General features: G+C 38.9%; 4 protein-coding genes across 7 annotated transcripts; 2 read left to right on the forward strand and 2 right to left on the reverse strand.

Moving 5' to 3' along the window:
- Nucleotides 1-2,962: 2,962 nt before the first annotated feature.
- On the forward strand, nucleotides 2,963-3,648 carry hoip (NHP2-like protein 1 hoip). Its single transcript, XM_020944861.2, has 2 exons — nucleotides 2,963-3,145; nucleotides 3,209-3,648. The coding sequence occupies exons 1-2, from the start codon at nucleotides 3,143-3,145 to the stop codon at nucleotides 3,587-3,589; spliced, it is 384 nt and encodes a 127-aa protein (XP_020800520.1). The 5' UTR covers nucleotides 2,963-3,142; the 3' UTR covers nucleotides 3,590-3,648.
- Nucleotides 3,649-3,685: 37 nt separating this feature from the next.
- Nucleotides 3,686-12,977, forward strand: pelo (pelota mRNA surveillance and ribosome rescue factor). The gene is made up of 5 exons (XM_020944854.2): nucleotides 3,686-4,043; nucleotides 4,097-4,818; nucleotides 4,883-5,075; nucleotides 10,729-10,835; nucleotides 12,296-12,977. Exons 1-5 carry the CDS (start codon nucleotides 4,003-4,005, stop codon nucleotides 12,415-12,417), a joined length of 1,185 nt encoding a protein of 394 aa, XP_020800513.2. The 5' UTR covers nucleotides 3,686-4,002; the 3' UTR covers nucleotides 12,418-12,977.
- On the reverse strand, nucleotides 6,092-10,811 carry LOC110177894 (uncharacterized). 4 transcript variants are annotated; one of them, XM_020944863.2, is made up of 4 exons: nucleotides 10,361-10,811; nucleotides 9,922-10,263; nucleotides 6,398-6,715; nucleotides 6,092-6,305 (listed from the first exon to the last, which is right to left on the reverse strand). In XM_020944863.2, the coding sequence occupies exons 3-4, from the start codon at nucleotides 6,655-6,657 to the stop codon at nucleotides 6,224-6,226; spliced, it is 342 nt and encodes a 113-aa protein (XP_020800522.2). In that variant the 5' UTR covers nucleotides 6,658-6,715; nucleotides 9,922-10,263; nucleotides 10,361-10,811; the 3' UTR covers nucleotides 6,092-6,223. The 4 variants fall into 4 exon arrangements, with proteins under 4 accessions (XP_020800522.2, XP_086686856.1, XP_086686858.1 ...); XM_086830730.1 differs by having other exon boundaries at nucleotides 6,092-6,308; XM_086830732.1 differs by lacking the exons at nucleotides 9,922-10,263; nucleotides 10,361-10,811 and adding an exon at nucleotides 6,881-7,563.
- Nucleotides 12,978-13,050: 73 nt separating the features above from the next.
- On the reverse strand, nucleotides 13,051-15,419 carry LOC110177885 (pescadillo homolog). Its single transcript, XM_020944850.2, has 4 exons — nucleotides 15,225-15,419; nucleotides 14,895-15,128; nucleotides 13,738-14,836; nucleotides 13,051-13,675 (listed from the first exon to the last, which is right to left on the reverse strand). The coding sequence occupies exons 1-4, from the start codon at nucleotides 15,240-15,242 to the stop codon at nucleotides 13,140-13,142; spliced, it is 1,887 nt and encodes a 628-aa protein (XP_020800509.2). The 5' UTR covers nucleotides 15,243-15,419; the 3' UTR covers nucleotides 13,051-13,139.
- Nucleotides 15,420-15,517: the final 98 nt, after the last annotated feature.

Below are 15,517 nucleotides of genomic sequence, written 5' to 3' on the forward strand. Positions count from 1 at the left end.
GAGAAAAACTGACCAACTTAGTTTGTATCTCAAAGACAGAAAAATATCTAACGAAAGTCATGTAAATGCCCAACTGTCAAATATACTCGTTTTTTTCTGTTAACGTTCTTATTTCTTTAAATTCGCAAGAGAATAAAGAAAAATAATAATTAATACATTCTCGGTTATAGCGTTTTTGCCGCATTTATTTTCTATATTTAGCTAGTTTTAGCGTATTTATGGTCAGAATCTAGCTTATTCGGGTGTTTATAACCTGCTAATATTGCTGCTTAATCAAACAGGTTCGTCAGAACAGTGTTGTCAGTTTAGCTTTCTTTATGCTATATATGTGGAATATAAAAATACTTATGAAAATATATATAAGCTTAAAGATTTGTATGGGCTTATTTTAATATTTAATTATCATTTAGTCCAATAAAGTTACAATTAATTGATTTATAATACAAGAAAAATATATATATTTATACTACATGTGCACAGGAATTTTAGGGGGTGCTAAAAGTACAAAACTTTGGCTAATAATTAAAATTTTTTTTATCAAGAGTCCAAGATATACATAGTGTTTTGCATAAATAACAGGATATTTTAATTTGCACTTGCTTAATTAAATTTCAAGATAATGAGATAATAATAATAATAGAATAATAATAATAATAATAATAATAATAATAATAATAATAATAATAATAATAATAATAATAATAATAAATTATAATAAAATATAACATAACAACATTTTTAATAATAGAAATTAACAGAACAACATTTTTAATAATAGAAATTAACAGAACAGCATTTTTTTTTAAATATATGTATATATGGAAAACAAGCATATGAGGTTTAGATTGTTTTAAAGCCGGTTATTTTAATATATTATTAATTATTTTGGTTTGACTTTTCATATCAATTTCGTTTTCTCAGAAAATTCGTTTTTTGACATTTTCCCGCAAGGCATATTGTAGTCAAATATCGCATGCAAAAAAATAATTTTAAATCAAATCCATATAGATGTGGAATAAAAGTCATATGAGGTTAAGATTGTTTTAAAGCCGGTTATTATAATATATAAATATTTATTTAGGTTTGACTTTTCAGTTCAATTTCGTTTTCTCAGAAAATTCGATTTTTGACATTTTCCCGCAGGGCATATTGCAGTGAACTATCGAATGACAAAAAAAAAAAAAAAAGCAAACACTTTTAATTGTGGAATAACGGTATATGAGATTAAGATTATAACTAACACACGGTTAAAAAATGTTAAATTAGAAGGATTTGGCTGTTTTTTTTTTGTCGACCATTTTTTACTTTTTATATTACAATTTCTTAGGATTTTATATCAAATTTACCATAAGAAAAATATTGCTTTGTGTTTAATTGTGAAGTATCCAATAAAAAAATTTTTTAAGCAAATGAATAGAAATGTGTAAATATGGAATAATTGCGATATATCGATCTTGTAAATACATCGTGTATTCGATAATGGCCTTAGTGGTGGAAAAAGCCATTATCGAAAAAATATTCGATACCGGAAATAGCAATTATCGAATATATTTTCGATACCGACTACTTCCACCTCTACATTTAGAGAGATTATTGACTGCCAAAAAAAGCTAAAATAAGCTAAAAATATAAAAATAAAAATTACCAGATCAATGCTAAAAGAAAAGCAAAATTAACACCACTTAATTAAGTAGTACTCTTTGAACTAGAATGCTAAAACTATGCCAGACTCGCTCCAAAAACAAGCAAAATTAAGCAACATAATTAATTAATTTTTAAAAAGTATATTTTTATTTTATGATAAATTCTTGATACACTTGCCCAAGGAGCAAGCGTTACATAAAGCTAAAGAAATTCTTAGATCATGCGGCCAAATTTATTTTATTATTATATATATTATATTATTCTATTTTATATTTTATAATAATTTATAATAATTATATAATAACCGGCTTTAAAACAATCTTCACCTTACATGATTGTTATTCTACTTCTTAAGGGATTTGCTTTAAAATATTTTTTTTGCATGCGATGGTTCACTGCAATATGACCTGCGGGAAAATGACAAAAAACTAAATTTTCTGAGAAAACGAACTTGAACTGAAAAGTCGAACCAAAATAATTATTGATATATTATAATAACCGGATTTACAACAAAATTACAATCATATGACTGTTATTCCACATTTAAAAGAATTTGCTTTAAAATATTTTTTTGCATGCGATAGTTGACTGCAATATGCCCTGCAGGAAAATGTCGACATACTAATTTTCTGAGAAAACGTATTTAACTGAAAAGGCAAACATAAATAATTATTGATATATTATAACAAACAGCTTTAAAACAATCTTAACCTCATATAACTGTTATTTCACTTTAAAAAAGTTTTGCTTTAAGAAATTTTTTGCATACGATAGTTGACTGCAATATGCCCTTCGGGAAAATGTCGAAAAAACTGATATTCTGAGAAAACGTAAATTAAAAGAAAAGGCAAACAAAAATTATTATTATTATTATTATATTAATTATTTATTGTAACACACGGCTTTAAATCAATCTTAACCACACATAACTGTTATTCCACTTTTAAAAGGATTTGATTAAAAAAATGGTTTTGCATGCGATAGTTCACTGCATAATGCCCTGTGGGTAAATGTCAAAAAGAGAATTCGCTGAGAAAACGTAAAAGTCAAACCAAAAAAATCTTACGTTTTTTAAGACAATTTTAAGTTTTTGTTTTGGTAAATATACTAAATACTTTTGAAATCCTATGAAAATGTCATGTAAATTTTAAATCCCAAACGCTTTCAAAAGTGTATATCATATATAACATGAAAACCGTATATTAAAATACAACAATTTTATAAAAAGGAAATTTGTTTAAATTATGAAAACATTAAATAAAATAATTAATAGTTCAGGGTATTCTTGTAAGAATATACCATTTAAACTAAGTGGTGTGACCAGACGTTTTGGTTTTTATAACCTACCCAAAAACGGTACTCCAAGGCCGACGCACGTGTTTTGAAAACGTTTCCAATTTTCCGAATTGTTCAAATTTGCCCTCAGTGAAGCAACAAGCCGAGAGGTAGCATTTAATTTGTATTTATACCAAAGTACAGTGAAGCAAGATACTTAAAAATGGTAAGTCCATCGACAAAAACCTTTTGTAGATGAAAACTAATAAGATTTCCACACAATTCGCAGACTGAGGAAGTGAACCCCAAGGCATTCCCGCTGGCCGATGCCCAGCTCACGGCCAAGATCATGAACCTGCTGCAGCAGGCTCTGAACTACAACCAGCTGCGGAAGGGCGCCAACGAGGCCACCAAGACGCTGAACCGTGGCTTGGCCGACATCGTGGTCCTGGCCGGCGACACCGAGCCCATTGAGATCCTGATGCATTTGCCGCTGCTGTGCGAGGACAAGAACGTGCCCTATGTCTTTGTGCGCTCCAAGCAGGCCTTGGGTCGTGCCTGCGGCGTTTCCCGGCCGATTGTCGCCTGTTCGGTGACCACCAACGAGGGCAGTCAGCTCAAATCGCAGATCACCTCCATCCAGCAGGAGATCGAGCGACTCCTAGTCTAGGTTTCAATAGTTTTAAGTAAAAAGTACAAAGTAATAAACATGTGTATTTTTTAATACAATTAGTTGTTTTTTTGCGGCACATGCTCTTTGATTGGAGTGACCGTTTGCCAGTCCCCGAAATATACCAGAAAATACTGAAAATAGCTGACCAGCTGATTTTACCGCGTGCAGGCAGTTTTTGGTGGGGAAAATAAAGTTGCAAACCAAAAACTTATTTATTGTTTGTTTCTAAACTTGTTTGTTGCGCGTCTACCCGTGTGTAATTTGGAAACTGCTTCGACTGCTCCCAATGACAACGATGCAACGCCTCCTTTGTGGACCGAGGGAATCTCTGGCTGGATGCAAGTGACAAGCGGCGAGCGAAATCGAAGCACCAACAAAAACCAAATCCTGACCAGCGACGTAGCGACGAAATGAAGCTGTTGGGCAAATACGTGGACAAGGGCATGCAGGGGTGAGTGAACCGATTCAAGATGTTGGCCAGGACTTATGTGTTAATTCCGCCAGGAACATAACCCTGATGCCGGAGGAGTCGGAGGACATGTGGCACGCCTACAACCTGATAGCCGAGGGCGACAGCGTGCGTAGCACCACCATTCGCAAGGTGCAGAATGAGACGGCCACCGGCTCTTCCACCAGCAGTCGTGTTCGCACCACGCTGACCATTGCCGTGGAGAGTATAGACTTTGACACGCAGGCCTGCGTGCTCCGGCTGAAGGGGCGGAACATCGAGGAGAACCAGTACGTCAAGATGGGCGCCTATCATACCCTGGATCTGGAGCTGAACCGCAAGTTCGAGCTGCGGAAACCCGAATGGGACACCATCGCGCTGGAGCGCATCGAGATGGCCTGCGACCCGACACAGTCGGCAGATGTGGCCGCCGTTGTGATGCAGGAGGGATTGGCCCACGTCTGCCTCATTACGGCCAGCATGACGCTGGTGCGAAGCAAGATCGAGGTGTCGATTCCGCGCAAACGCAAGGGCAGCGTCCAGCAGCACGAGAAGGGTCTGGCCAAGTTCTACGAGCAGGTGATGCAGAGCATCCTGCGGCACGTGAACTTCGACATTGTCAAGTGTGTGCTCATCGCCTCGCCGGGCTTTGTGCGGGATCAGTTCTACGATTACATGTTCCAGCAGGCGGTGAAGATGGACTACAAGGTGCTGCTGGACAACAAGAGCAAATTTATGCTGGTGCACGCTTCCTCGGGATTCAAGCACTCCCTCAAGGGTTAGTTCATATGGATTTAATCCTTGGATTCCCTTTTAATAACGTGTTTTTATTATATCTTTAGAGGTACTTCAAGATCCTGCCGTTCTGGCCAAGATGTCCGACACCAAGGCTGCCGGTGAGGTCAAGGTTCTGGAACAATTCTACATGATGCTACAATGTGAGCCCGCCAAGGCCTTCTATGGCAAGAAGCACGTCCTCCAGGCCGCCGAATCCCAGGCCATTGAAACGCTGCTCATCTCGGACAATCTGTTTAGGTGAGTTCCAGTCGACTGAGGCCTAGCCTCCACCCAGCTGAGCACACATTACGCTCAAGCAAGCAGAGAGATCAAGAGCATGATCGCGAGTATAAGCAAAAACCTTCAACTTCAGACGGAGAGCAATGACAATTGGTGGCCACATGTCGCCTTATAGAACATGTGTCACCCAGTCTGCCGGAAAGACTGCGTATATTGGAGCACTTTAGGAAATCTGAAGAAGCGGCAATCAATTTCATTATTCGCTTGAATGTTTCTTAATTAGTTTGCAACGCAAAAAAAAGCAAGGAGATTTGAGATTTTAATTGATTTGGGTTAGATTTCAGCGGAAAGTTATAATTTAATATGCCTAACATTAGTTTTGGAGTCTTTTGAAGTTTGCCATTGCCATTTCTTCTATATAATAATGTCACAGATTAGTAAATCAATTTGTTTTCTATATCAGTTTAGATTCTTGACATCAGTTTGGAAAGAAGCAAAGATTACGCTTCTTACGGAAACCTTGTCTTTGTAGGCAAGAGAGTTCTATTTTTTATGGCCTCTCAAGTAGAGATAGCTAAAGTTCTACTTATGACAAATGTCACAAGGGCTACACTCTAGAAATAGTTAATAGTATAGCACTTCTACTGTTCCATCCGCTTTATGATCAAGTTTGGACTCCAACTAGCGACTAGCTTATTCTTCCGCTCTGAAAATTCTACAGATCTGCCCGCAATCGGCCGCGTTTTAGCCATTTAGAGAAAGCACGTCCGAGCATTAATTTGTTGGCCTGATGGCGACGTGCTCATGATCAAGGTTGTTCCAATCAATGTCGTGTCTCCCCACCATTTTTGGCTGCCTGTCTGTTTTGGTTCTAGTAGCGATTCTCCTCAGCTCTTTACTGCTCTTCTCAGCTATTCATTCTCTCTACAATGTTCTCCCCCCTTTGTTTACATTTTAATGGGCCGTTGAAATTCCATTTGTGAATATTTTCGCATGCTAACCGCGTGTCTGGCATTTAAGTGGGGAGCCAAGTGTTTTAGGTTTCTTCTTAATCACTTAACATTTTAATAAACTTAATGTTCTAGGCACAAGGTGTTTAACTTTAGCACATTTAATCAGTCCGCTGTGGGTTTGTAAGGCTGCTCCCAGGCGCTCTTCCTCCAATCTCAAAAATTGTTCAGATCGCCGGTTGACGCTATCGTCGTCGTTGTCGCTCTGGATTCGCCTTTATCTCGACATTTTTGATTACTGCTGATTGTTTCGCCATTGTGCAAAGAGAGAGAAAAAAAGAGGAGGAAATATATTATGTGATCTTTTGTTAGGTTTTCCGTTTGAATTACCGCCTCTGCTGCTGTTCATTCCACTGATTTTTCCGCAGTTTCTGCTGGTACACGGTGTCCTCCTCCAAGTCATCTCTGCTCCTCATCATCAGCCGCTTGAAGCAATCGTCGAGGGTTTCTCTCAACGGCAACAGGCGATGAGGTGAGGGCGGGGAATTTGGAAGAGTTCTGTGCTCCAGCTTCTTGAGCGACTCGCACGTGGTGGGTGCGACTGGGTAGCCCAGTTCGGAGATGGTGTAGTCGGGCTGTCTGGTGAGCATCTTGGCGAGCGGTACGCACTATATGGACGGTGTTAAGTGGCCGGCACTTGAGTAGGAACTGGAGAGGAAAGATACAGAGTACAGAGAGTCAAGTGGAGTTGATATTTGATCACAGATTGAGTTGGAGTGACTTTGTTTTATTAGCTTTTACTTTATTTTATTGATTCTTTAATTTAGTTAAATATTTAATATAGTATTTTGACAAACTGCTTGATTTTTATACCTTTAAAGAACATTATAATTTTAGTCAAAAGCTTAAAACGCAGGGAAGGAGTAATTTCCGACCCTATGAACCATATATATTCTTGATCAGGATCAACAGAGGAATCGATTAAGACATGTCCGACTAGAATTAAATTTTGTTTAAATTTTGAATATTTTTATGGGGTAAAATTGTCATTTTAAAATTGTCAAAAGTTGACAAAAATTTATTAATTTTAATTTTTAAAATAAGTATGCAGGTTTCTTTATCCTTTAAAAAACTAACACAGAACTGAAATCCGAAATGAATTTAGTGCATTTTTGCCTTAGTTATGATATTTTGAAAACTGTGATTTTTTCAAAAAGCGATCATATAAAAATATTGATTTACAGGTCCTATAAGGAATATATTTTAGGTTTTTTTTGGTGATAATTAGTGAAGGAGTCATTTTTGACCCTATAAACCATATATATTCTTGATCAGGACCAACAGCGGAATCGATTAAGCCGTGTCCGGTAAAAAAATTTTGAACGTTTTTTAAGGGGTTACATCGTTAAAATTAAAAAAAAAAAAAATGATAAAAATTGTACTTTTTTTTAATTTTATATTTAGTATGCAGATTTATTACATTAATAAAAACTAACTTATGACAGCTTTCCGAATTTAATTTAATACTTTTTTGGCTTAGTTATGAGAATTTTAAATTTTGATTTGTCAAATAAATTGTTATCAATCAATCCTATCCAATCCTATATGTCTTTTCTGATATTCCATATCATGAAATAGATTTTACTTAGTTTCAAAACCCAAGTCTTATCATCTATGGACTTATACCATTAAAAATAGGTCGACTTTCATGTGTTGTCAATTCCCTCATTATAAATAAATGCTCTTATCAGGAAACTGGTGATTATAAGTTGAGCCAATTTGAGGAATGTTTTCGATAAGTAACTTTACCTATTAAACAGAAAGTTATTTAAATATTTGCCTCGAATTTGTTAGCTCAGCTTTCTCCCTGCACTCAAGTTGTCCCTCACCCATTTAATCCATATTCGTCATGGTCGAATTTCGGATTTCGATTTTTGCATGCTCTGTTTTTGGACGTCTCTGGTTTTTATAGAGCTGTTTTCGCCATACCCGTTTCGATTAGCAAATTTGCAAAAAGACTGTGAACTAAACTTTGATGTAAATAAGCTGCACCCCATATATAATACATTTATAGGTCTTATAAACTGTGTGGAATCGAAACCCTCGACGCTTTCCGTGAGCCATTTCTTGTGCTAATTGTTAGAACTTGCTGTGGGCGCCAGAGATGGATAAAAAAACAGAGACAGCAAGAACGAGAGAAAGAGAACAGGCGTAATAAACAACAAAATAAGGAAAAAAAAGAATTTTAATTTATTTAATCGCTCCGTTTATGGATTGCCTTCGGGGGCAGCTTTTCAAAGCGGACAGACTTTTGTTTTCCAGTTTTAATAGGTTTCCCTTCTTGAGTTATGTTCTGAGTGCTCAACATAAGTTTGAAATTCCATATCTTGTAATTTACGGAATTTACTATGAAAAAATATATAAAATTTTGATTATTGTTAAATATCTTAAGAATAAACTTCAAGTATGTACCTAATCTTTCTGTGTAAGTTAACTTATCAAGTTCTTCTATTGCAATTCTCCATTGCATTTGCAATTTTCCCTCTTCAACTGGTTCTTTCCTCTCTCCCCTCTTAACTAGATATTTTATAGATTTTTTTGTTTTCATTTTTTCTTATATTTTTCATGTGTCCAACCAGTTTTTCTAGTCCCTCTTTGTCTTGTGCATCAAAAACGTGCCCCCTTTTGAAGCGTTTTTATTTGTTGCTATTTTTGTCGCAGCTGGCCACGCTTGTAAATATTGTTTATACCTTTATTTACATATATATATAAACAAATATAAATATATATAAGTGCATTGTGAAAGCCCTGAGAAAACAGACTCGAAAAAAGTTTAAGGTTGAGCAAGAAGTGAAAGGTCTGAATGTGCAGGGAATGTGAATACGATATTGAATACCCTAAATGGGCGGCGAAATGCTCAATGATTATGGTTTTTATGATTCACATTTATTGGATCCGGGTCTTGGTTTTTATTTTTTTAAGGGTTTTCCTTGCTTGTTTTGGAATTTTTTTTAATGCTTTAAGGTTGGGTGTTGTTGGTTAACCCCAATGAGTTGGCTGATTTTTGAAATGTTAACACAGCAAACTGCTTAAAATCAAGGTGTTGCCTTAAAAATGGGGGTTTACCTAACAAGGGTTCTTTTGGTAATGAGAAGAGGTCATGAAAAACTGAGTTTTAAGCTTCAACAGATAGTTGATTCTTAATTTATTGAGTCTTTAATGAGAAGAGCTTTGGAAAAGGTTATTTAAAACCGGAGAACTTTAGTTATTTCTTGATCTTTTTATACTTTGATGAGAAAATATCTTTAAAGTTCAAATTTATTAGTAAGATTTTAGTTAATCCATGACTTTTTTATTTCCCAAAACTCATTTAGAGCGTATCCAAGTTCGTCTGTGTCCAGTTTGAGTCAAGTTCACGTTCTTCCCTTCATTCCTCGCACATTTAATTACACATTTCACTCTGTGGAATATCTTGGTTCCTCAGCTTTTTCCCCGCTTTCTGGCCAAAAAGTCAGGGACTGGCTTTCGGCCTCGTGCACACACGCTAATTCCATTAAACAATTGATTCCATTGTGCAATCATTGTCACGCAGCCAGGCAGCAAACAACGCAAAACCTTTGATGGTCGGTTGGTTGCCTGGGAGCAACATCATCAGAGATTGCATGTACCGGTTGGAATTGCATTCCCCAATAACAACAACAATGGAGCACAGCTTGCGGTTAGTATCTACTCATCCGCTGAATAAAAAAAAAAACACCGATTCCACAGATATATAGTACAGGTAGCAGATGAAATTGTATCTGTATCTCTGCATTGCTTTCCGCTGAGTCAACGGAAAATACTACAACTTTAATTCGATACGATTGGGAGGTTCTGCTGCTTTCTCAAACTTTCACTCTGCGAGGAAAACGCACCTTTAGGTATCTTTTTTTATGCGTAATTTGTGCACTTTTCTTGTAGTTTTTCCCCGTGCTACTGCAGTTTTGTGGGTTTTTCTCTTGTTTTTGTTAGCGGGGGTCTTAGCACCAATTTTTCTTTTCGCGTGGCAATCTACGACGCCGTTGCCGTTGCCGGTTCGATTTGGGGTTCGGGCTTCGGTTTCTTTATTCGAGACTCACTCGCCACGATGTTGCCCGCAAGAAAGCCGCTTTGCAACTAATTCTTCGCAGCAAATTCTTCGCTGGGAAGACAGGCCAGACGGCGGCGCTCTCCGGGCTCTGCACGTGCTGATCGCTCTTCTGGCGCTCACTCGCTCTCTGGTAACAAAAAAGCGGGTTTGTTATCGTCAATAAAAATGTTAATTTCAATTGAATTTGTCCGGGGATATAATGGTGGAATTCCTTAATTTCTTACCTGATTTGTACGAGGTTTTTGAACTGCACCAAGCAGCACTTTCATTGCCCCAACGGGTGACTTCATGCTCTCTGTACATTTGACATGCAAATCCAAGTTAAATGTGCGGAAAATGGGGTGGTGGGGTGTAGGGTGAAGACGAAGTGCACCCACTATTTCCAGTTAAACTTGACACCTTATTTCATGGCGGATTAATGCCCATCACGTGCCCCCCTGTCCGGTTTGTGTGGAATGTGAAAGTGCAATAGATACGAGCACTTAGATATCCGTAACTGGATGATAAATGGGTTTATTAATTGATTTCATAAGAATCATATTTGTGTTGCTAATAGTTTTCTTATAAATAAAACCTTTTTTTCACCTTACAGATGTCAAGATGTTAATCTCAGGAAGGAGTATGTCAATCTGGTTGAATCTGTACGCGATGCTGGCGGCGAGGTGAAAATCTTTTCCAGCATGCATATCTCAGGAGAACGTGAGTATTGAAAATAATAAAAATAAATAAAATTTATATAAATTATGAAAATTGCAGGAAATTATATGGAATTTAAGGAGAGAATTTAAAGAGGTTTTAATGGAAATAAGCTAGGTTTTCCTTTGGTTATATTTTACCTAAAAAGAGTTTATAGATACTCCCAATCTTAGATCACTTCCAGTATTTTCTGTGTAGTTTCCTATCATCGAATATAGAAATAGAAAAAATGAGTCACTTTGGAGTGCTGAAAGAAACTTCTTCACTGATTAAATAAAGTGAATACACATGCTTCGGGGCTCCATTAATTTAAATGATAGAAAAAGAAAGAAACTACATGAAAAGATGTGAAGATGCTTAATTAAAATACAAAAGGAAAACCAGGAAAAATAAGAGATACTTTCTAGGAGTCATATAGTATATATAAAGATACTCCAACAATAGATCCATCTTCCCTTCAACATGCATAATGTTCCACCTTTTTGTCCATTTCTATGCTCAATTTGAATACTCATGTGCAGGAAGGGGAGGCAGAGGCTGTGTCTAATGACCTCGTTAAAATCTATTTTTAAAGGCGGCGTTGCAATAGCCTCTGCCTCGTAAACAAATATTTTATACACATTTCTATATACATGTATGATTTCTTTGAGACACTGCAGGGGTCTCCCACATTGCAAAGTCCAAAGGCGCATCATCAATTTTGCATTGAAATGGCTGCCAAGTATCTTGCAGAAACACTCTCAATTTCATTTTGCCGGCAATTTAAAATTAATTAAAATTACATTTTCACATATTGCGAATATTTTTTGGGATGTAAAAGTGCTTGAAATGCTTTAAATAGCTTCGTTCACAAGTGACTCACGAGATGCGATTCCTACTTTCAGTTTCTTATTTTGGCAAGACACAAAAATGGGTCGTTGGGGTTTCCAAAATAGATCTCTCCCTCAGTACATTGTGTAGTTTTGTAACTCAAGTATTTCTCCCCCTTATCTGTTTGCAATTAAATTTAATGAGACATTTTAATCAGTCTTAAGTTACACAAGTATATAAACATTGCAGAGCAAGAGCCTTGTGTAAACAGAACAAGAATTTAAGAGAGATAAGGGGGACCGCTTGTATGCTGGAGTAAACAAAATCAGCTTTTTCTCCTGCCTCAATCCTGAGGTAATTGGGCAAACCCATGAATTTGTAATGCTTGTATGAATGTGAAGTTCAGCACTCGCTTGAGTCATGGCCTAGAACAACCGGTGAGCCTTGGGATTGGACAGCAGAAACGCCCACCACCGGGGGGCATAGTAGCTGGCTGCAGTTCTGAGATTGAGAGTAGTCACTAGGTTCAAGTATTGATGGACTGGAAATTCTGGTTTACCTCCAAGTTCTACTCTTGTATTTGAATTATTTAATTAATTTATATATATAGTTTAAGCCACTGATTAACACCACTTTCTTTTAATCTTCTCCAGAACTTGCTCAACTGACTGGAATCGCAGCTCTTTTGCGTTTCCCCATGCCGGAACTGGAGGAAAGCGATGATGATGACGACGAGGAGGGAGCAGCGGGCGGAGGCGATAGCGATAGCGACTAGGTATGAAATATATATAGAATATAATCTTGGCATTTGTTAAGAGAAGCTGTAATTGTGCTAGCGATGGATATATACACGAGTAGAGAAGAGATAGAGTAATAGGAACCACGACAGACTTGGACTGCGTCAGGGCATATACAATATAAATAGTGCTAATTCGATACGATATATACATATATACACAAACATGTAACTCCCTAAGTTAAACCCGTGGCTGGGCATAGAAATTGTTTTAGTCAGATAATCCCACCCCACTTTCTTGACTGAAGAAGAAAGCCACAAAACCAACACGAAACAGCAACAAAAGATTATGAACTATATAAACGTTGTGTTCAAAACCAAAATGGCCACAATATTTTAAAAGCCTTGATATAAGAAATGTTTTAAATGCTTGATTTGTTTGCTAAATCAAAGATTATGCTGCGTTTAACGTTGATGTACATTTTTCTATACAAATTGTAATTAAATTTTAATGCTTAAATGCTTTCTCAATTCTCAAACAAAATTGTTCATCATTTTGTAAAGTGCAAAATAAAAGGTAACACAATATTCTTCCAAAATATAATCTGTGGTCTTCATTAATTAAATGGTTTAAGGTTGCACAACCTAAGTTTCAATAAAACCACATCTTGGTTATTGTTATTTTTATACATTTTCATTTGTTTATTTTATATTCCTAAAAATCAAGACACTGAAAACCCCCAACGACTCCCCAGGTCAGCTCATTTGCCCAGCTTGGCTGCCTTGGCCGCTGCGGCGGCCGCCTCCTTGCGTGCCTCCCGCTTGGCCGTCTTGCGGGCCTCCTTTTCGCCAGCCTCTATGGTGCGTCGCTTCTTGCGCAGCAGCCACTCCTCCTTCTCCTTGGTCTGCTTCTCGCGGATGAGTTTGCGGAAGAGGTTACGATGGCGGGGCTTGACCATGCGTGCCTGCAGTCGGTGCTCATCGACCTCGGCCTTGTGCACCTGCCGCTTGTTCACCTTGTGCACCTTGCCCGACTGCACGGACATCTTTTGCTTTTCCTGCTGCAGGCGCTTGGCCTTCTCATCGAGTTCGTCCTCTTCATCATCGTCGTCGTCGTCTTCATCATCCTCCTCGGCATCCTCTTCGTCTTCGTTGACACCATCGACACCGCCGTATTTCTTGTATTCGGCAGTTTCCTCTTGATAGGCCAGCTGCAGCTGGGCATCGAGCAGCTCTTGGTCCACAGTTTCCTCTTCCTCCTTCTCGGCTTCATCTTCGGATTCTTCATCGCTTTGCTCTGCGTTTAGGAATAGAAATTACTGAAGAAACGAAATGTATAAGTCTTTAAGATGGGCTTACCATGCGTTTCGATCAGGGAGGGATCAAGCAGGGCCTTCTCCTCGGGTGGGATGTATGTGTCCCGCTTGGAGTCCACGAAGGGCGACAAATGCGGCGGCAACTTCTCGCCCAGGAAGTACTTGTTGGTTGGCAGCAGCTGGCGCTGATTTACGCAATCGAAGAGCCACTGCGGTTGGATGTAGTCACGCGAAATGTACTGGGTGGCCAGACTGGGTCTGTCCACGATCTGATGGGTGATGGTCTCATCATTTTCGTCGTAGGTCGAGCCTGGGTAGATGGACGAGTCCCAGGATACCTTGCCGCCGAAGGAGCGGATAATGATGACCAGCGGCTCGCGGGGAACTTCGCGATTAATAAAAAACTTCAGTCCCTTGAAGAGTGTGCGCAGGCGGGACACCTCCTGGGCCTCCTGTTTCATCTTGATGATGCGCTTTGAGTCGCCATCCTGCTCCAGCAGCTCCATATCAATGTCCAGTTCCTCCTCATCCTCCTGCACCTTGTCTGTGCGCAGCAGCTCAAAGTTCAGAGCAGCAATACGATCCGACACGAAGCTAGCCTCGTCCTTGAGCGTGTCTTCGTTGTCCTGGAGCACGCTGCTGGGGAATTGCGGTGGATAGGCCAGATTGAGGGCATGGAACAGCCGGAAGTTGGTAAAGCCCAGCATAATGGTGTAGAACTCCACAAAGATGGACATCACCTTAAAGTCCACCTCCTGGCGGGACTGTGGCTTGAACGGATAATAGTGAGGCACAATCCAAGTGACCTTCTGGCCCTTGATCTCCGCCTGGAAATAGTAGCCCTTGATCGAGATGAACACCTTGCGCAGGGACTTGGAGGCGATCACATAGTGCAGGAACTCAATTGTCAGGCGACGGCACAGGTTCGACTGCTCCCTGGGAATCAAGTGTAGCGAGGGGAAGGTGCTGAACAGGAACAGAAGTGTGAGGCAGTCATCTAGATCCTTCAGGGCATCAATAAAGGTGGGATAGCGCTCCTTGACAATGTGATCGAGCTTGATTTCGGGGAACAAAGCCAGGCGACGCTTCAAATTGCGAAAATCCTTGATGGCGCGGTCGCGGCTGCTCTTCTTGGCGAAGATCTAAGGGGATTTAAGGGATTACAACAGGTTTCAGGGGTTCCTCGAATGTCAAACCTACCTTGTAGTCACGCAGCGTCCACACTATGGACTCGTGCAGCAGGAAGCGTATGTCCTTTGTGTGATACAAGACCTTGATCTCCGAGGAACCCTTCTGGGCCCTGCGTCTGTGCTTTGGCTCACGCGGATAGACGCCCTTGAGGATGCACAGCCTCCGGAAATCGTTCAGCGACAGCTGCAATTTCCTGAGAGCAGCCCGCCGGCTTATATACTGCGTGGCCTCGCCGGATTCGTACTGAAAATTATAAAGAACTATTTATTTACACAAATTCCCAAAACACATAACCTTAAAGGGGCTCTAAAAAACATCTTAATTGTTGGGGAAACGTACCTTCTTGGGGCGCCTCATGCTGTTGGTTTTTGAAAATGCGTCTTTCGTCAAGTGAAATCTGTTAGAAACAGATTTATTTCAAGAAAAACACGCTGGCAACAAAAATACACGTTTTTTGTTGTTTAAAATCGCGTGGAAGGGAAGTGAGACCGTTGCGGGGTTTAAAAAAAAACACTAGGGTTTTTTTTTGTTCGAGAATCTTGCTGTTCCTTACATTTTACATTTGACACGTGTAGATAATAATTTTACACGCAGTTTTAGTGTGACCACCTAGCATCACTATTTGAATTTAA

The sequence above is a fragment of the Drosophila serrata genome, unplaced genomic scaffold (genome assembly GCF_035046125.1).
Source record: "Drosophila serrata isolate PLE 108 unplaced genomic scaffold, ASM3504612v1 contig_240, whole genome shotgun sequence".
NCBI classification, from domain to species: Eukaryota; Metazoa; Arthropoda; class Insecta; order Diptera; family Drosophilidae; genus Drosophila; species Drosophila serrata.

Bases quoted from the DNA above. Each gene is read 5' to 3' on its own strand.
- pelo (XM_020944854.2), top strand. From the start codon at position 4,003: ATGAAGCTGTTGGGCAAATACGTGGACAAGGGCATGCAGGG. The intron at 4,044-4,096 runs GTGAGTGAACCG...TAATTCCGCCAG, and splicing joins GTGGACAAGGGCATGCAGGG to GAACATAACCCTGATGCCGG. The intron at 10,836-12,295 runs GTGAGTATTGAA...AATCTTCTCCAG, and splicing joins CATGCATATCTCAGGAGAAC to AACTTGCTCAACTGACTGGA.
- LOC110177894 (XM_086830730.1), bottom strand. From the start codon at position 6,657: ATGCTCACCAGACAGCCCGACTACACCATCTCCGAACTGGGCTACCCA. The intron at 6,309-6,397 runs GTAATTCAAACG...CGAAACAATCAG, and splicing joins AATGAACAGCAGCAGAGGCG to CAGTAATCAAAAATGTCGAG.
- LOC110177885 (XM_020944850.2), bottom strand. The intron at 14,837-14,894 runs GTAGGTTTGACA...AAATCCCCTTAG, and splicing joins GGACGCTGCGTGACTACAAG to ATCTTCGCCAAGAAGAGCAG. The intron at 13,676-13,737 runs GTAAGCCCATCT...TCCTAAACGCAG, and splicing joins CTCCCTGATCGAAACGCATG to AGCAAAGCGATGAAGAATCC.